Consider the following 20,993-nt stretch of genomic DNA (forward strand, 5'->3'; position numbering starts at 1 on the left):
AAGCTAAAAAATTATCACTATTAATTTAGAACTTAAAGTCTTAAAATACCTTTAAACAGATTAAGTGTTTTAAAAACACAAAGCATATGATTTCTGTATAGTACCTAGTAACATCTAACTGGATGGATGAGTTGACCGAGGCATAAAAAGGTGGAGAGACTTGATCACAGATTTATCTCCACTGCCAGGGAACTCCCAGCTCCTTCCACACCATTCTGTAGGGGCATATTCAGCTGTTAAGTGGATAAGCTGAAGCGCCAAAGGCAGAGTAATTTATCACAAGTAGATGATAAAATTACTGTCAAGGAAAGAGAAAAGAAATCATGACATTGTGTATGTCATAACAGAAAGCTAAAACCCAAGATGTGATTTTTCCCCTGTCTGCCAAGGCTGCAAGGATGTAAGCAGTTCCAACCTATGTGAGTCCAATGACTGTGGGCCTCTGGAGATGCACAAAGTCGCCACAGGTCAGTCTGTGTGTGTGATTTACTGTAAAATGCAAAGGAAAACATGTTTCTAGACTTATATTGCTTCTTGGCCCCTATTCGCATATTATTAAGGAAGTTTTCAGAACAGGAGGCAATCAGCTTACAAAAAAGAAAACCTTAATAATTGCAAGTGCAGCATTTAGCAGCAGCTATAATTACAAAGCCACTTGCACCCATTTTAGTAACTGCCCTTCCTGATTACAACCTGCTGAAACTTAATTCATGGGTAAAGAAATGAAAAAAATACAGTAAAGGGAACTCAGGAGATGAGGCAGAAAACATGTTCTGGTAAATGCACAGCCTGCAATCCAGCAAAGCTAACTAATGGTATTTTCTCTCTAAATATGCTCTTTTCTGCTTTGGTTTGTACCACTGACTTTTCCTGGAAAGCACTTTCTCCTGCTGTCAATGTCTGACTCTTTCCCCACCTCTGAGATGTAACTCAGATACCCCTCCTTCACCCCACCTACCACCACCTTCCCTCCAACCCCCCAGAAGCCTTCTCCTGCTTCCACTCACTCTGAAAACTCGATCGAGACCTTTCTTAGAACCCACATCATTTTCTTCACTGCACTATACATTTATGTATTTGCTTGCTTTAGTTTTTTCTATTGAAATATACTCTCTGAGGGCAGGATCTACATCAGATTCACCTTCAGGCTCCTGACGCAAGAAACTAAGGGCCCAAATAGATGATATCACACATTCAACAAGTCAATGGATGAATGAATGACCAGAATGGGAATACTAATAATAGCAGCAAGCACTTCTCTATATAAAATGCGCCATTCTAAGTGCTTGTTGAAAATATATTAATGCATCTTATTTTTATCTGGATTATTCTAGGATAAGTAATGTTCTAGGTAAAGGAGGAAATCCTCCAAAGGATCCTCTAATCTGAGGCATATTTCACTGTGGAGGCTATCATTCCTGGAAGAAACTACAATGTGTAGAAAAGAGTTAAAAAACAAAAGAGGTGGAGCTGATACATAACACAGGAATATAACACAGGGAGCAGTAAAACCTAGCTAATTGGTATTATCTGTATCATTCTTATCATTCTGCAGGTTGATTAAATCTTCCTCCTTTCTCACTTTCTCTGCCCTCCTTCTACCACTTGGCAACATTCTCATTACCCCCATGCGCGCACATACACCCGCCTCAGGGAACACACAGGGCCACAGCTTTGTCACCAGAGGGGTCGAAGCCTGCAGCTCTTCCCTCAGTGCCACCTCCTCCACCCCACCTCCTTGTCTTCCCTCCAGTTCCCCCAGAAGCCCCTCCTGCTTCTGCTCACCCCCTGAAGATCCATCTACACCCTTCTTGGAACCCACATCATTTGCTTCACTGCACTATACTTATGTATAATACAGTATCAGCCTTTCTGTCTTTGACACAGATGGCCACCTGGCTTTGCTAGAGATAAAAAAGACTGAGTAGCCTGGCAACTATGATACTGCATGATGCATGCTAACTCTGAAAGGTGAATGGGATACAAGGATTAGGTAAAAGTGGAGATGCTTAAACTTTGCATACAGATTACTGTTAGGTCCTTTACACCAGAGCCACAGACATGGGACACATGGTGCTATGAAGTCAAAGATGGTTTAGCCCTTAGCTGGTCAGAGGGATGTGCCATCTACACAAGAACACAGAGTGGTTTTCCTCACTTTGCCTTCTTCAGCTGTGACAGCATCCCAGAGCGCTCATCCTGCTTCTTCGACCAAGGACAAACACTTTCCTGTCTTCCCTCTGCCGTGACACTGTGCACGTTCACCATAGAGCCTTGTCTAGAGAATCACACCCATCTGCAGATGGGCCTTAAAGCCACGATGAAAAACCACCATCCACTCTCCTTCGGAATGGGACTAACAACATCTCGAATAAATCATTATCCTCACTAGTGCTACCTCCAGGGAAGGAAAATAAGTGCCACAGATGGCGGGACTGTTGTTTCCCTCTCAGTATAATTATAATTAGAAAAGTGACTAAGATGCACTGGGGGATTGAAATTTTAAAAGTTTCAAAAAGTGAACGTTTTAGAAGTAATTTTATACTAACAGCATTATAAGCTTTTATCATGCTCAGGAAACGAAAAATGTCTCCCATAAATTATCTCATCACAATATCTTGTGCTGTGATGTCATGGTAAATGTGATGTTTATGTTGTAAGTAGGAAAGATGAGCCACAGGGCAATTATGTAACACACTAATGGCAAAACCAGGATGCGACTGGGAGCCACCTAACTTTGGGGCCAGAACTTCTTTCAGAGAAAAAGTTGGGAGAGGGGAAACAAGGTGACTTCATGATGGTCATCACTGTTAATATTTTACACACTTAGTACTCAGTTATCTAACTGACTCAACCAAAAGCATCATTTGAGCGTGACCACATCACGAAGGCAGCACTAAATGCCCATGGCCCAGCACAAAGTAGGTGTTCAATAAATATCTGTGGGGTGATTACTGATTTTTTTTTGGTCATACCACACAGCTTTGTGGGATCTTAGTTCCCCAACCAAGGATCAAAACGGAAGCACAGAGTCGTAAACAATGGACCACCAGGGAATTTCCTGATACTATTTTTTTTTTTAATTTTTTATTTATTTTTTGGCAGCACTGGGTCTTCATTGCTGCATGTGTGCTTCTCATTATAGGGGCTGCTCTTGTTGCAGAGTATGGGCTCTAGAGCACAGGCTCAGTAGTTGTGGTGGACCGGTTTAGCTGCCCTGAGGAATACGGGGTCCTCCCAGGCCAGGGGTTGAACCTGTGTCCCCTACATTGGCAGGCAGATTCTTAACCACTACACCACTAGGGAAGTCCCACTGACACTATTTTTTGTGTTTAAAAATTTTAATTATGCTCTAAATAACTGGTGTCTCTAAGTCCCATTTCCTCCCCGACTCTTATCTACATAATGCCACCAGATCGGTCTCCTTGATGCAGTCCTCATGAAACTCTTCTGGTTAAATCATATTAATGGATAAATACTAGATGTCCTAGCATCCAGATCTTCACCACTTGGCACTATTGCTACCTTATCCACATTCGAGCTTCCTGAACTAGCCTGTTGAATTCCCCAGACAGGACTTTTCACGGTGTGCTGTGAAAAGCATATGCAATCTGTACATCTGAGTCTGAACTGCAGCTCTAGTAAATTTCCAGCAAATCAAAACCTTTCTAAACTTCATGTTTCCTTCTAGTAAGACTGGACACTGGCAGTACATCTTTATCTAATTCATTCATATCTAGCTAGCCTATTCTGAAGGTCAAAGGGGATATTTCTTTAGCCAACAATGTAGAGTAAATCTTACAGCTCCATCCAAATAGCACCTATCAGAGCCTCCCAAACTCTACCTTGCAGAGACTGATTCTGTAGGCCGGGATGGGACCTGAGATTCTGTTCTTCTAACAAGTTCTGGTGGTGTCAGTGTTGATGGCTTGGGCCACACCTTGTGTAGCAAGGGTCCAGGGTATGCCCTCCTCTATACTTTCTCCAGTGCTATGTCTTCCCACCTGAAATGACCTTCCCGCTTCTCTCTAAGCCCAACCTTCAAAGTTTAGCTTGAGCTCAGTTCTTCTGAAGTTTCAACAAATCACTCTGGACCACGCTGATGTCTCTTTTTTAATTAATTTATGTTTTAATTGAAGGATAATTGCTTTACAGAATTGTGTTGTTTTCTGCCAAACATCAACATGAATTAGCCACAGGTATACATATGTCCCCTTCTTTTTTAATGTCTAAATCATTCAATGGTTCTATTACTTACTGCTGCTGCTAAGTCACTTCAGTCGTGTCTGACTCTGTGCGACCCCATAGACAACAGCCCACTACGTTCCCCCGTCCCTGGGATTCTCCAGGCAAGAACACTGGAGTGGGTTGCCATTTCCTTCTCCAATGCATGAAAGTGAAAAGTGAAAGTGAAGTCACTCAGTTGTGTCTGACTCTGTGCGACCCCATGGACTGCAGCCTACCAGGCTCTTCTGTCCATGGGATTTTCCAGGCAAGAGTACTGGAGTGGGTTGCCATTGCCTTCTCCATTACTTACTGGGAAAATATTATTTTGCATCATTATTTAACAGTATAGATAGAGTTACATTTTCCTTAGCTAATGATTGATCATCTTCTGAAGAGAAGAAACCCTGACTTGTACTTCTATATCCTTTTAAGAAAACCAACACACTACTATGTGTCTAACAGTCTAAGATACATTTTGTTAATGAATTCCTTGCATAATGTGGCACAGAAAATGACAATGGGTTAAAAACCAGTAATTCTGGGCCCAGCCAGTAATTAAGATTTTGGACACATATTTGATATGCATCTGCTTCACTCTCAATCTCCCAAATTAAATGGAAATGCCACCACCTGACCACCTCCCTTCTGTTACTGTAATTTACTTTTTAAAAAAATTGTGGTGAGCACCAACACTTCACAGCACAGTGTATCATGAGCCTCAGGTGATCACAAAGATGAATAAGAAACAGTTGTTTTCTTCTGAGCACATACATTCAGGTGAGGGCAACAAATATGCCCAAAAATATAAATACAAGGCACATTTAGCAAATGCTCTATTAGCCAGAGTAGAAATGAAATTAATGAGAGCATAAAAAAAGCAGACGTGAATTCTAACTCAGGGAATAAGAGAAAGGTTGCAACTCTGACATCTGGGCTAGGCAGGGAGAGACTGGGAGGGGTTTAGTCAAAACAAAAATCAAGGAAAGGGGATTCCCTGGTGGCTCAGGGGCAGAGAATCCACCTGCCAATGCAGGAAACATAGGTTCTATCCTTGATCCCAGAAGATCCACATGCCTCAGAGCAGCTAAGACCAAGTGCCCCAACTACTGAGCCTGTGCTCTAGAGCCTGGGAGCCACAACTAATGAGCCCGAGTGCCGAAACCAGAGATGAGCCCAAGCAGCAGTGAAGACCCAGCACAGCCAAAATAAAAATTAAAACTATGTTTTAAAAATCAGGGAAAGAATTCTTAAGCCAAAGAAGAAGTCCAGTCAGAGCCAGGAAAATAAAGAACACATTCTTAGTGTTCTTTGAAGAAATAGTAAAGGGCAGGCTCAGCTTTTGCCAAACTTCAGTCACCTGGTAACCCCAGCTGCAAGAGTGCTGCATGCCCATTTCTGGTTTTTATTATTTACTTAATGGTCTGCTTTTAAATTGACTCAATTTTTTTTTAACTTAAGTGAACTTACAGAGAAATGAAATGGTATATCAATACAAATATAATCATCCAGATGTAACTATAAACACCCTGTTACAATGTAAGTGTTAGGTAGAGTATTTTTATTTAAGGTAGGACACAAGAGATATTTGGAGGCAAGTTTTGGCAGGGAGGGGTGAAAGCAAGGGAGCAGCCATTGGTTTTTATGCTCAGAAGGTTGGGGTCAGTGCTTCTGTGCCTCACAGCCATTGTCACGTGCTTGTTTGCCTCGTTTGGACCTGCTTCTGATCTATACTCCCCTAGACCCTCCTTCGGCTGCTCTGACTCCTGGGCCAGACGTGTTTAGCTCCATGATAGCATTTGCTTCATCAAGGTTGCAGGCGGTGAGAATGACACTGATTCCAATCAATTCTGAAGGGCTCCAGGCTGCCTTCCCTGCAGACTTCAAGCTCCAGCTTCAAACACCGAGACAACAGCCTTACAGAGACTGCCAAATCAGCTCCCACAATGGTATAAGGCCAAATCCTCAGAACAAATTATTCACTGACACGTATATAATTGTATACACATATGCAACACAGATACACACATATATACAAACATGTATCTCTATCTAGGAGTTCTGTTTCCTCTTTCTCTGGTTGAACTATGACCAACACAACCTTAGACAAACATGGCAAAATACAGGCATTTATTAAACCTGGAAGTAAGTATACGTGTGTGTGATATTATTCTCTGTATTTCATTTGAAATGTTTCATGATTTTTGAAAGTTTTTTTTAAAAAAATGAGTAATAGGGGAGTTCCCAGGTTGCCTAGTGCCTAAGATCCTAGGCTTTCACTGCTGTGGCCTGGGTTCAATACCCAATGGGAGACTGAGATCCTGCAAGCCACGTGGTATGGCCAAAAAAAAAAAATAAGAAAATGAATAATAAATGCAATAAAAACAGAATAATGTTGTTCAGTCCTCACTAGGTAATGTTTTTATACAAAGTCCGAACCTTCCTTAATTCTGGTTCAGTCCCTTTGTTAAAAGAGGTATTTGCTAATGTTTTGAGAAGTGCTAGCACTTTCTTCTTAAATAAACAAAAGGATTCAAGGATTCAAAAGGGGGTAACCCTCTTATTTTATGCATTAATGCTATTTAATAACATTTCCATACACCACCTAAATCTACCACGCAGTCCATTCCTTGGGATGTCAGAGAATGCAGAAAGCTGGAAGATCAGAAATAAATGATGTGGTTGCCAGGGCTTAGGAAGAAGAAATAAGCAGACCGCAAAGGATTTTTAAGGCTGTAGAAAGACTAAATGTGATACTATAATAGTAGATACATGTCATTATAAATTTGTCCAAGCTCATAGAATGTACAACACCAAGAGGGAACCCTAATGTAAACTGGAGACACTGGGTGACGATGTGTCAGCTTAGTTTCATCAGATGTAACAAATGTACCACTCTGATGGGGGATGTGACAATGGAGAAGGCTGTATATGTTCAGGTCTTCCCTTGTGGCTCAGACTGTAAAGAATCTGCCCACAGTGCAAGAGACCTGAGTTCAAACCCTGGGTTAGGAAGGCCCCTAGAGAAGGCAATGGCTGTGGCAACCCACTCCAGTATTCCTGCCTGGAGATATAGGGGAAACCTTTGTACCTTCTGCTCAACTTCGCTGTGAACCTAACACTTCTCATTACTTTGCCAACAAAGGTCCATCTAGTCAAGGCTATGGTTTTTCCAGTGGTCATGTATGGTTGTGAGAGTTGGACTGTGAAGAAAGCCGAGTGCCGAAGAATTGATGCTTTTGAACTGTGGTGTTGGAGAACTCTTGAGAGTCCCTTGGACTACAAGGAGATCCAACCAGTCCATTCTGAAGGAGATCAGCCCTGGGATTTCTTTGGAAGGAATGATGCTAAAGCTGAAACTCCAGTACTCTGGCCACCTGATGCGAAGAGCTGACTCATTTGAAAAGACCCTGATGCTGGGAGGGATTGGGGGCAGGAGGAGAAGGGGACGACAGAGGATGAGATGGCTGGATGGCAACACCGAACTGATGGGCATTAGTTTGAGTGAACTCCGGGAGTTGGTGATGGACAGGGAGGCCTGGTGTGCTGTGGTTCATAGGGTCGCAGAGTCAGATACGACGGAGTGACTGAACTGAACTGAACACTTCTCTAAAAAATAAAGTCTACATAATTCTATGCTAAAAAAAAGAGAAAGAGCTGATGTAGAATAATATAGAATCAAGAACAAAACTGAGAGGATATCCCTGTAAAGAAGGCAGAGGTATGTTTTCCTCTTGGACACTGTGGAGAAACATAGACAAGAATAAAAAATTAATTCTGAAGTTAAAGGAAAGGACGCTTAGGAAGTTTACATCTGTAGCCTCCATCTCATCCATCAAGCTGAGACAAAGAAGATATGGGGGAAATGAGAGGAACCAAATCATCAGAAATATGGGCTTAAAAAGAGTGGTAAAACTGACTGGAAGAAGTGAAGGTCTGAGTCAAAGGATGACCCAAAAGTCATGAGTTCCAGAACACGGAAAAAGAGGAACCAACCAATCTACATTTGCAACAAAAGAGAACTGAATAAGCAAATTATGATATGTCCACACATTATGACACCATGCTGCAGCCATTAAAAAATATGGAGTTGTTAATCTGTGAGTGCAACAAGATATTCGCAATATTATTGACAGACAAAATCAGGTCAAAATAAAAATCTTTGCACAAAAGACAAATATACATATTTATATAATACAAAGTCGGGAAGCTCATCTATATGCCAAAGGGTGAGCATATTTTACTTCTGGGTGGCAGAAGTTCTGGTAATTTTTATCCTATATTTTCTCTTTTTTCTACAGCCACCATATACTATTTGTTGAGCACCATACAATTCCCATTAGTGCAGACGTTAGTTTCTGTTTAAGTGTTTGGTTAAGGAAATGAGAAAGGAGATGTCTGAGTTGTGTGTGTCTTTGGATTTGATGGCTCCTTCTTCTAAGGCAGCCGCCTCTAGCTGTGGGGATGAATCAAGCCAGTATTCTGACAATCCCAAAGTCAACACTAACACAATGCCAACTAATTGATAGGCACAGGGCAACTGTAAGAGATTCTGACCTTGCAAAACAAATGAATTAAACTTTCATGATCCAGGCATTTCCAAGAGCACAAAGAAAACTGAGGGGCCAATGGCATGAGTTGACTCAGCCACCTCTCAGCACTGTCACAGCCTGCAAGTCTGGTGTTTATCCTGTCATATTCACATTGCCTGGCTTCATATTTTAAATGACTTTTCTGTGCTGTCTTAGAGTGTAACGCCTCCTCTCATGGCGTGTATCAATCAGCTGCAAGTAGCCCTGGCCAGCATGCTGCTGGGGGCTTGGGTGCTACAATGATGTCAGTTGCTTCCCAAGGCGCATCCTAGCTCTTGAGACCCTCCAGGCTCTAAGGAGCTCCCTTGGGAAGTTCCCCTGGAGAAGGGACAGGCTACCCACTCCAGTATTCTTGGGCTTCACTTGTGTCTCAGCTGGTAAAGAATCTGCCTGCAATGCAGGAGACCTGGGTTCAATCCCTGGATTGAGAAATACCCTGGAGAAGGGAAAGGCTGCCCACTCCAGTATTCTGGCCTGGAGAATGCCATGGACTGTATAGTCCATGGAGTAGCAAAGAGTCGGACACACGACTGAGCAACTTTCACTTGCACACCTTCTGGAGGCCTCCTGGTATCTCCATATCCTCCCCAAATGGAAACAGGAGGGTCTGATAATCTGCAGCTTCCTCTGCTTTACACCAGGGGGCAGTGTCTGTTTGTAGACAACAGTTTTCCTGAGATCATACTGGGGACAAGAGTAACTATGGTCTCCTTGACCTACCGGCACCCATTCACCTAAACTGATGGAAGGAACACCAGGCAAAGCTCCCCAGATTATCATTCAAACTCTCAGCCATTGTCTCAAGGCAGACAGAACTAAATTTGAGGGTAAGTGAGGCATAAAACTGGCTCAGACTAGCAGAGATCTCTGGTAGATGGTCCCACGTCTTAGGAGTCCTGACAAAAGCTCTAATGCCACAGGTTCTCATCACGGCTGAACGCCGGGTGGTGGTGAGAATTCCTTGGGGCCTAAGGGACGGTCTTAGTGATTGCAATCCAATAAGGTCTTCACTAAGGCTTATGATGTGGACTGTATCACTCAGTTATGGTTGAGAGGTTAGAACCATAAGCTATCCACCTCAGTGACACCTCATGGAAAGGCAGTCTTCCTATGAATCTCCTGGGGAGAAGGGACATAAAGTTAATACTAGCAGGTAGGAGCCATGAGATGGGATGATGTTCTACACAAAGTTCAATAAAGCATCCCAAACAAAACCCACTCTTCTTCCTGAGTATTTACTTTTTGCTCAGTTGCTTTAGTCACATCAGACTATGTTGTGACCCTATGGACTGTAACCCACCAGGCTCCTCTGTCCATGGGATTCTCTAGGTAAGAATACTGGAGAGGGTTGCCATGCCCTCCCCCAAAGGTTCTTCCTGACTCAGGGATCGAACTCAGGTCTCCTGCACTGCAGGCAAACTCTTTTACCACTGAGCCACAGGGGAAGCCCACTTCTGAGTAGTAAATGACCACAACTCACAGTCTAATGGGTTAAAGGAAGAGCAATACAAGAGTGAATTGTTATTCTCATATTGTAGCATCCTCTCCAAGGTATGCAGATCTTCTTTTACCATTTTAATTTTTTAAAAAAATTTTTAACACAGAAAACCGGAACAAATAAAAATGATTCATGAACCCACCACCACAACAAACTAGTGGCAATTTATCATATTTGTTTTAGATTCTAATAACACAATATTACAGATACAGAGGAAATCTCCTTTGTATCCATCCCTTCTCACATCCCCTCCCTTCCTTCCCAAGAGGGAAGGAATTGTGTGTCAATCTACTTCTGTTTATGCTTCTACATTGTTCATATACATTCATAAGCCACATAAGTATTGTTTCCTAATTTTTAAAAATTTGTTATGAGAGTATGTTTCACATTGTATATATCACAGTTTTTTTTTAATTTCACATTGTGCTTTAATAGATTCATCCATGTGGCCATGTGTAGACCTAGTGTGTTCATGTTAACTGTTTATTTTATCAAATTTATATTACATTTTAATTATCCAGTTCCTTTTGGGGAATCATTTAGAAAGAAAAGAAAGAAAGTGAAGTCATTCAGTTGTGTCCAATTCTTTGCGACCCCCGTAGCCTACCAGGCTCCTCCGTCCATGGGATTCTTCAGGCAAGAATACTGGACTGGGTTGCCATTTCCTTCTCCAGGGGATCTTCCAACCGAGGGATTGAACCCGGGTCTCATGTATTGCAGGCAGATGCTCTACCCTCTGAGCCACCAATCATTTAGGTGGTTACTAGTTTTTATCATGACAAACAGTGCTGCAATAAACATCCTACATGTATCTGCTTATGCAGAAGCTCAAGAGATATTATCACACATATACCAAGGAGTCCAACGCTGGTTGTAATTTTACTAGACAGTGCCAAATTGTTCTCTAAGTGGGATACTTTCTACTTCTCATTTTCATTACACTTGTATTGTTAGATTATTAAATGTTTGCTAACCTAATAAGTGTGAAATCATATTTCATAGTTATTTTAATATGCCTGTCCCAGATGACCACTGAAGGTAGACATCTTTTTATGTGTTGACTATTATAGTTTCCTCTTCTGCAAAATATCTGTTCAATCATTTCACTTTCTAAAGCACCATGAAAAGATATTTATTGCATGAACAATATGAAAATACTGGCAGTTTTAGGAGCTGAAAAGTATAGTTGAGGTTGTTAAGAGTTTATATAAAAATAATGCACTCCAAAACACCAGAGTACTGTATCTCCAGCTGAGGTTCACAGCAGCATCTCAATTCTGCAGGTGAAACGAAGGCTTATTACAGGTTACACGTTCCTGTTAATTAATGGGTGTTTTAAATTCTGTGCAAATTATACCACAACCTATGATTCATAATCCTGAGCAAAATGAGGGAGCTGAAATCTCTGACTCGGAACAAAGAAGTAGGGTCCTTTTCCACTTTATGTCCAAAGGGATCAAGAAGCAAAGATTTATATTCCAACTTTCCTCCAAACGGTCTGGCAAATAAGCGCACACAAACACAAACACAAAACAGTGATGACAGCATCAATTTTGAATCACGACTAGAAAATAGAAATGGTAATAAATAGAATTATTCATATTTTAATATTACAAATATTTACCTCCTACCCAAAGGAGGGCGAGGCTTCCTACATGGCACAGTGGTAAAGAATCCAGCTGCCAATACAGGAGATGTAAGAGACGCAGCTTGGGGTGGGAAGATCCCCTGCAGTAGGAAATGGCAACCCACTCCAGTACTCTTGCCAGGAAAATCCCATGCACAGAGGAGCCTGGCAGGTTACAGTCTATGGGGTCACAAGGAGTTGGACACGACTGAGCGTACACAAAGGAGGGTATGTATGTTTTGGGGGTGGGTAAGAATTTTTCTAACTAAAAAATTAGAAATCTTATTTCTTGTTTATAACACGACTAGTTTCACAGAAGGCAATTTTTCTCCTCTAGATTTCTGCTTATGAAAAAGTGGGCTTCCCCGATGGCTCAGAGGGGTAAAGATTCCACCTGCAATGCAGGAGACACTAAAACCAAGCATCCTTATTATCAGGGCATGTAATCCCATCATGATGATGAGAAATCTACAAAACCTGCATTTATTCTCTATGTATCGGATAGTTGACCACTATGGGGATTCCAAAGATTGTGTTTGCAAAGCAAGGGAAAGTAGGTCTCCTAGCCAAAGGAAATTGGATATTGAGAAAATGTTTGAGGAGTTACATGATGGTATCTACAATCTAAGAAAACAGTTAACCTAAAGACCTTTAGATGTGGCTTATAATTTGGTTTTGTCCTCTCAGTTGTAACTTGGATGTGTTTGAAGTACAGGGAGTTTTTTTTTTTTTTAATGATCCTAGAAAGAAGAAAATGCAAAAGGGTCTGTAAGGTTTCCATCTTTGATCCTCTAGCTTGGTGTTTCTTGGATGAAGCTGGTCATCACCAAACCACAGACACAGAAAAGGCTCCTGCTGAGGCAGTCCCCACCCCACCTCCGCCACAGTCCCTGTCCCTGGCAGTCCATAATGTGCAGTCTTAATGTGCAGGACTCCCCGTCTCAGGCAGGGCTGCTAAACCATTGGTCTGTACCCTCGCTGAGCACTGGGAAGACAAGGGCTTCAGTTTTAAAAGCAGACAAGCCATCAACCTCCTTCCATTAAAGCCAATCAACTCTAAAAATGGCTTTTTCCTTTGGTAGAGAAAGCGACCCCCACATGAATGATCAAAGCATCACATTACAACTGTGTTATGGGGCTCTCCAGTTCTCACACTCTGCAGGCCAGCTCCCCTAGCCCAAATCATCAAGTCTACCAAGTAGACTTGGTAGAATGGGCTCTGGGGAGCTCCACTCTCATATCCAGGATAGCTGTGAGTAACCCTAGGACCATTTGGATGATATAGCTCTATGGAGTAGTTAAGTCCTCACAAACAGGTAACAGCTGTGAATAATTCACTTCTGCTTGGATGGGCATCTAACATTTTTTGGGATCAGCACAGCTACAGGGTACCTTCCCAGCCCATACCCACAAGATAAACAGTTACTCATGCCTAACGCTCTAAGAGCTAGTTCTTCTATGATGAATGCTGACCACACAACAAGTAGGGTTCAATGAATGGTCATGGGCTTAGATCACTCTGGTACCAAACTCTAACCACCTGGGTCAACCATTAAAAAAAAGGTTAAAGTGAAGTTGCTCAGTTGTGTCTGACTCTGCGACCCCCATGGACTGTGGCCTGCAAGGCTCCTCTGTCTATGGGTTTTTCCAGGCAAGAATACTGGACTGGGTTGCCATTTTCTTCTCCAGGGGATCTTCTCGACCCAGGGATCGAATACAGGTCTCCTACATGGCAGGCAGACTCTTTACCATCTGAGCCACCAGGGAATCCCCCCCAAAAAAGTTAAGTGATGGAAATGTAACAGGTCCTGAACACAGGAATAGCGGCCTTTTTAGTGCCACACTCCACTCAAGACAAAGTTATTCAAGGTCACTGAATACCTGGCCAGTCAGGTGAGAAGATAATGACATAGGAGGTAGAGTGCAGGGATGGGGAGGTAAGGTTACTCAGACAGGGACTCATGTTCCTGAAATTCTTGGTTAGAATAGGAAAAGAATTTTCTCAAAAAGAAAATATTATACTGGGTTTTCCCGTAAGATGTTATGAAAAACCTGAACAAGCTTTTTGGCCAACCCAATAAGCACCCGTCAGGCATCATGCTTACAATTCTGTTTTGGGCATTAAATACTCTTTTATGATTTAGCACAAACACTTTTTCTCCACAGTAAACTGCATTTAAAGCTAAAACAACACACTTAAAGGAACTTCAGAAAATTGCATGTTTGTAACTGAGAACTTGTTTTGCTAGAGAAAGAACTGACTTAATCTATGAGTGCATCATTTAGATGGTTCTACTGCCAGATGATGTAATCAACTGAACTTTCAAACTTTTTAGTGGAAAAGAGAATCACTTAGTCAATCCTCACCTCTAACCCTCCCAATCTTCCTGTTGAGCAGTTGACTTATGCAAGGTTTAAGCAACTGGTGGACTGGTACTTATATCCATGACCACCCTGTCCTTACCTCAGAATAACTAATTCAATTAACCATCACAGGTTAATCGTAATTATTTAACTTCCTGCCTTTTGTGGGAGACATGAAAGAAGAGGGTTCAATCTCTGGGTAGGGAAGATGCCCTGGAGGAGGGCATGGGAACCCACTCCAGTATTCTTGCCAGGAAAATCTCATGGACAGAGGCGTCTGGCGGGCTACAGTTCATGGGGGTCGCAAAGACTGGGACGCGACTGAAGCAACTTAGCACACACTGCTTCACCCCAAGGCCACAGAATGCAAACTTCACAGGAAAGAGACTTCAATTTATAAACACTGCAGCCCCTGCTAAGCATACAGTAGGCACTCACTATATGCTGAATAAAGGAAAAACTAAAATGGCCAACTCATAGTAGATACTAAAAAGGATCTATGAATAAAATGCCACTAGAATAAAAGTAGTAATTAATGTCAAATGGGCCATTTAAAAAAGCAAAGGAAGAGTAACTTTTGCATGGCAAAGTGTATTTGTAGTGACCTTGAGCATACAGAACTCACATTTCTAGGATGGGGTGTGCAGGCAGTTTGGGAGAATTCTGTACCATGAAGAACTGATTCCCTTTTACACCACCCATTGTATATGGTACTATGGACTTAAAATAGTGTCAAGCCCAAAGTGGCTCTGGGCAGAATGACCCAGCAGAACTTAAACCAGAAAGAAAGAAACCCAAAGAATTGAAAGCCCCTGGAACAGGAGTGAGTGAAGTCGCTCAGTCGTGTCCGACTCTTTGTGACCCCATGGACAGTAGCCTACCAGGCTCTACCGTCCATGGGATTTTCCAGGCAAGAATTCTGGAGTGGGCTGCCATTTCCTTCTCCAGGGGATCTTCCCAACCCAGGGATCGAACCCGGGTCTCCTGCATTGCAGACAGACTCTTTACCATCTGAGCCACCAGGGAAGCCCCCTCAAGTCAAGGAAAAGACAGTAAGTCGACACCAGAGCGGATGGGCCCTTTCGTCAGTGGATGACCAGGGCCCTCTCTGTTCAAGATTTCAAGGGGACAGCGCCACAGGTTAGAAATTCCCTTTCCGTAGTCACAGAGTATTCCAGCTAACAAGGGGATTTTGCATCTCTTACTAACCAGCTCGCCAGATTAAGTATTCATTCTCCATACATTCCTTCCCTGCTCCAGGTGAGGGGAGCAGGGCGCCTATGGGGCGAGGATCCGAGGCTTGGGCGGGGACAAAGCTTGACAGGCCGGCCAGCGACCTTGGCTTTCCCGGGCGCAGGCCAAAGCGTGGCGCCTAGCCCAACGCCGTCCTCGCGCGGGGTGGAGGTGGAGGCGGGGGAGGCTCGCCACACCTGGGGGTTTGCAGAGCCTTGGCATCTGGGCCGGGCTTTGGGGAATCGCGGGGGGTGGGGGTATGCCTCGCCCCAAGCTGGGTGGCCAGGAAGAGGCAGCGGTGGGAGCTGCGGGAGACTCACCTGCAGCAGCACGGCCAGCAGGAAGCACAGGTACATCTGGTAGATGCCCATCTCGCCCACCGCCTGGAACGCCTCCTCCACCTCCATGGCGGGCCGAGCGTTCGGCCCCGGCCCCGCACCCAGCTGGAGCCCGGCCGCGGCCCCGGCCCGCCCTCCGCTACCCCCGCTCCGGCTTGGCCCGGCGTGGCCCTCCCCGGCGGGCCCGGTGCGCCAGGCATCCGCCCGGCCCAGCCAGCGAGGAGCAGCGAGAGAGCGTGGGCAGGGCGGGGCGCGCGGGCGGCGCGTTGGCGCGGGCGGGGCCGAGGGCCGCGTGAGCTGGCGAGTCTGGGGCGGGATGCCGGGTTCCCCGGGCCTCTAGGCTTTCTGTTAAAGATTTCCTTCTGAGAGGGTGGGTTAAAACGGAGCTTAAAGCGGCTTAAAATGAGAGGAAAGAGGAAGTGGGTTCCGGTGTAGGCATCCTCTCTGATGGAGAAATAAGGCGAAGGGCAGCCTCCTCGTCTAAGCCACGGCCTGCCTGCCCCCCCCTCTTCGGGGGCTGTGGGGCGCAATGACGGTTGGGAGACCCGGTGACCGCTGGTAAAATTTGTCCTTTTGTACAAATCGTTTAAATACAGGAAGTGGAAATGGATTCTAGATCCTTCGGAGAAGAGTGCTGTTTAACATTTCTTTCCTCCTGCTCCCTGCTAGCTATGTGGTCAGGCCACAGGTAACCAAATTCTTGCAAAAGCCTGAGATACATTTGGTTATGTAAATAGGCAAGAGGTAAAAAATATGAAAGATGAATTTGTGGGACAGGACGTGATGGCTGCTAAAATGTTTGAAGGAGAAACAGCAGTTTGAAAGGCTGGCAATGGAGAAAAATGCAGCAGGACCTAGAGACACCGGTCACCTGGTTTAAGTCCCCTCATTTCTCCACCTCCCTAGGTTGGTTTTAACAACTGCATAGTATTCCACTCTGCAGGCCATGCCACCCAATACGATATTGAACAGAAAAGGTGACTAGCAATGCCTTATCTAGAGTTTTACACATAAAGAGAGTGACATTGGCCTATAATTTTCTTGTTACTGTTCTTGTCTAGGTTTGGCTGAAAGATTATCATAGCCTAAAAAAATGAGTTGCAGGTGTTTGGTAAAACTTCAAGCCATCTAGGCTTGGTTTGTTTTGCAGGGGGAGCCTCTTTATTACAGAGAGGGATAAAGATATAGAGAGATTTTTGTTACATATGTTTTGGACTTTTGTTTTTGAATCACTTTTAGTTTATTCTAGAAGTGTTACTGTTTTATCCACTTTTTCTATTGTTTTTGGAATAAACTTGTTCATCTTGTTTTCATAGGGTTTTTAATTATGCTCTAGCTGTTTTTATGCCTCTTTTTTTATTACTCTTTTTTATTGTCCTTTTCTTATGGGTCTTGCTAGAAGTTTGTCTACTGTATTATTTACTGAAGAACCAGTTTTTATTTTGTGATTTTTTTTTAAATTTATGCTTTGTTTTCTGTTTTATGGGTTATATGAATTATTTTTGTTTCTTATTTTTGCTAGTTTATAATTCTTTTACTACCTTTGTGACTTGAAAGTTTAGCTTTTTGCTTTCAATTTCCTTTTATAGGAATAATTATACATAAAACTTATGCATTTCTCTCTTGGTGCTACTTTGCTCTATCCCACAACTTTGTCATGTGGTGCTTTCATTGTCTTTAGTTTTAAATATTCCATGACATTGTAATGTCCTCTCTAACCAATGAGCTATTTGTTAGTTCATATTTCTTTAGTTTCCAATTAAAGGTTGTTGCTCTTTTTTAACTATCTTTTTATTGTTGATTACTAATTTAAGTGCTTTGTGTATGAAGATGATCTGAAATCTTGGAAATCATTTGAATTTTCTTGTGACCTGGAGATGATCATTTTTGAGTTTTTATCAAGTTGTCTTTTTATTTGTGAAAGTTTATAAAAGTACCAATTGAATCATTCCTCTTAAATCATGATAAAATACCTCTTTTTACTTTTAATGCTTTTTGTCTTAAGTTTTGTTTTGTTTAGTGTTAATATTGCTGTGTCAGGTTTTTGTTGTTGTTATTTTCCTTGTAATCCTTTTATTTATCTCATATTTTCAGTTTTGTTATATTCTAGACATGTTTATTAAAGGAAAGCTTTTTAAATTTGTTTGTTTATACAATTTTGTAATCTTGGTCTGTTAACAGGTAAATTAAATCTATGTATATTTATTGTGAATGATATATTTGGAGTCATTTCTACTATTTCCTGTTTTACGTTTACCATCTTCTTTCTTTTTACTTCCTGGCCATCTATTGGAGTCTTAAAGACGTTTTTATATGATCCTTCTCTCTTGCTGCTACTTTTGGGAGCTACAGATTGCACAGTTATTATTTTAGTAGTTACTCAACATTTTAACATCTACAGAACTGAAATACTGTTCTACCATGTGGATAGTTACTTAATATATCTATTCTCTTTTTAAACTACCCGAGATTCCAAGAATGCTTTATCTGAGAAAACATAGGAGACATAAAATGTTATGTTTTGGAAACCTTTGTTAGGTGACTCAATAAGTGACTATCGTGGTGCCAAAACACTGATAAAGAAGACTAATGTGAAGTGTTTGTGTTTTAATTAAAAAAAAAAACAACCCTTCTATTGTTAAGGAAAATTATCCTGCATTTAGGAATAATAAGAAAGCAAGAAGAGGACTATATGTCCTTTCAATGTAGTAATGAAGCAGTATTCAACAAGCCCACCCCCAGAATTATTTAATTATTTAATTCAGTAGGAAAATTTACCTGTATTTGACCTGGCTATTTGCTATGAATTTGACTCTATGTAACCCCATGGACTGTAGCCCACCAGGCTCCTCTGTCCATGGGATTTACCAGGCAAGAATACTGGAGTGGGTTGCCATTTCCTTCTCCAAGATACTGTGCAGTTACGTGTAAATTTGTAGATTTTTGTTTGGTAGAGATGTAAATAATTATGTCTAATAGGAAAGATAATTATTATTTCATAGCCCTGTAAAACATTCAGTCCAGTTCAGTTCAGTTCAGTCGCTCAGTCATGTCCAACTCTTTGCGACCCCATGAATCGCAGCACGCCAGGCCTCCCTGTCCATCACCAACTCCCGGAGTTCACTCAGACTCACGTCTGTCAAGTTGGTGATGCCATCCAGCCATCTCATCCTCTGTCGTCCCCTTCTCCTCCTGCCCCCAATCCCTCCCAGCATCAGAGTCTTTTCCAATGAGTCAACTCTTCACATGAGGTGGCCAAAGTATTGGAGTTACAGCTTTAGCATCATTCCCTCCAAAGAAATCCCAGGGCTGATCTTCAGAATGGACTGGTTGGATCTCCTTGCAGTCCAAGGGACTCTCAAGAGTCTTCTCCAACACCATAGTTCAAAAGCATCAATTCTTCAGCGCTCAGCTTTTTTCATAGTCCAACGCTCACATCCATACATGATCACTGGAAAAACCATAGCCTTGACTAGACAGACCTTTGTTGAAAGTAATGTCTCTGCTTTTCAATATGCTATCTAAGTTGGTCATAACTTTTCTTCCAAGGAGTAAAACATTAACCTGTTTTATATCTAACCTAGCAATCTTTTTTCCCCCCTAGAAATAACCAGTTTGTCAAATGCTCTTGGAACCAGCTTTACCATCCTACCTGTTCTTTCATCAATTAAAATAAAATCACTGACAAGGGTTCATTCTATGTAGGTACAAGAGTCATATTTTTAACTTTTGAAATTTTCCTTTGAGATTATGATGTGTGAGAATGAAAAATTATAAATCAGTGTTTATGATACATAGCTAAATTAAATTGTTAAGTAAAAATTGGGTTATTTCATCTTAATTAAATTTTATATATTTTAAATGAGTCAGAAACTTTTCTATATATTCAGTGTTAATTCACATTATATTGGAACATATATGCTAAAAGCAATTGGTTATTGTGAGGACAGAAGATACAACCCAGGGAGCGTCAGAAATGAGGTCTGTGGGTTGATAGAGACCAGGTATGCCGTACTAAAGAGCTTTATTTAACCTTTTCCAGGTGATGGGCACCACTGAAGTGTTTTTTAAGGTTGAGTGGTGTGATTTTAAAAGATTATTTGGCAGCAGTGGAAAATGCACAGAACACCAGGGGAGACACAGTAGTAATGGCCCAGGGACTTCCCTGGTGGCTCAGCGGTAAAGAATCTTCCTGCAATGCAGGAGACACAGGAGATGTGGGATCGATCCTGGATTGGGAAGGTCTCCTGGAGGAGGGCATGGCAACCCACTCCAGTAGTCTTGCCTGGAGAATCACACGGACAGAGGAGCCTGGTGGGCTACAGTCCGTGGGGGTCACAATGAGTCAGACACGACTGAAGCCATTTAGCACGCATGCGGTAAAGCCCAGGCAGGACCCAGTGATAATAGTGATTGAAAAATGAAGTCAAACTTATGGTAAAATCTGCAAAAATTGATAGTCATTCATTTTGCAGACTCGTAAGAGAGGAATCAGCAAGGATTCTTATGTTTTTGAAGTCAATAACTGGGAAAATGGAGGTAGTAGTAATAACTGAGGTAGGGAAAACAGAAGGTGGAGTAGGACAGAGGTGATAGGTCTAAAGGCCTCAGACAAATGGTGGGGCCAAGAGGCATTGCTCGTTTAAACGGCCATTGCCCCTTTAAGATCCTGCCCTTCCCCCGCATTAACCCACCAAGGCCCCTGCTGGATTTCCTTGCCCTAATTTACAGTCTGTGCCAGAGCTTCTGAGCATGCGCTGAAGGAAGAGCTGGCCTAATTAAGGCTCTCCAGAGGCTCAAGGTATTGCATCTGTGGCTCTTAGCAAAGAGTTCCATTTTGAGAGCATATTTTCCCCAACTGACCATTCTTTACTTATTTTTCTTTTTTTCAAGTTCTTTTCTACCATAATTTAATATAGTACCTGTATTTCCTTTTATAACGCAGAAGTAATGAACATCTGGGGTTTTTTGAATAATAAAAAATTAAAATAATATTTAAAATACTGTGTCTATCAAATATACACTTGTTGGGATGTGAGGAAGAAAGGTAACTTATCTGGTAAATTACAGAAAGTCTTGAAGCAAATATATCCAGATATTATTATCTTCTTTCTTTT

The 20,993-nt window shown here is 42.2% G+C and overlaps 1 protein-coding gene across 1 annotated transcript in view; it reads right to left on the reverse strand.

Annotated features, from left to right (window-relative positions):
• Positions 1-15,993, reverse strand: part of SLC22A15 (solute carrier family 22 member 15) — a 102,002-nt gene extending 86,009 nt beyond the window's left edge. Inside the window, exon 1 of the mRNA XM_055584625.1 lies at positions 15,859-15,993. Within this exon, the coding sequence (XP_055440600.1) occupies positions 15,859-15,945 (87 nt within the window). The 5' untranslated portion in view covers positions 15,946-15,993. The remainder of the gene's footprint in view (positions 1-15,858) is intronic.
• Positions 15,994-20,993: the final 5,000 nt, after the last annotated feature.

This window comes from Bubalus kerabau, chromosome 6, assembly GCF_029407905.1.
Source record: "Bubalus kerabau isolate K-KA32 ecotype Philippines breed swamp buffalo chromosome 6, PCC_UOA_SB_1v2, whole genome shotgun sequence".
Taxonomy (NCBI): domain Eukaryota; kingdom Metazoa; phylum Chordata; class Mammalia; order Artiodactyla; family Bovidae; genus Bubalus; species Bubalus kerabau.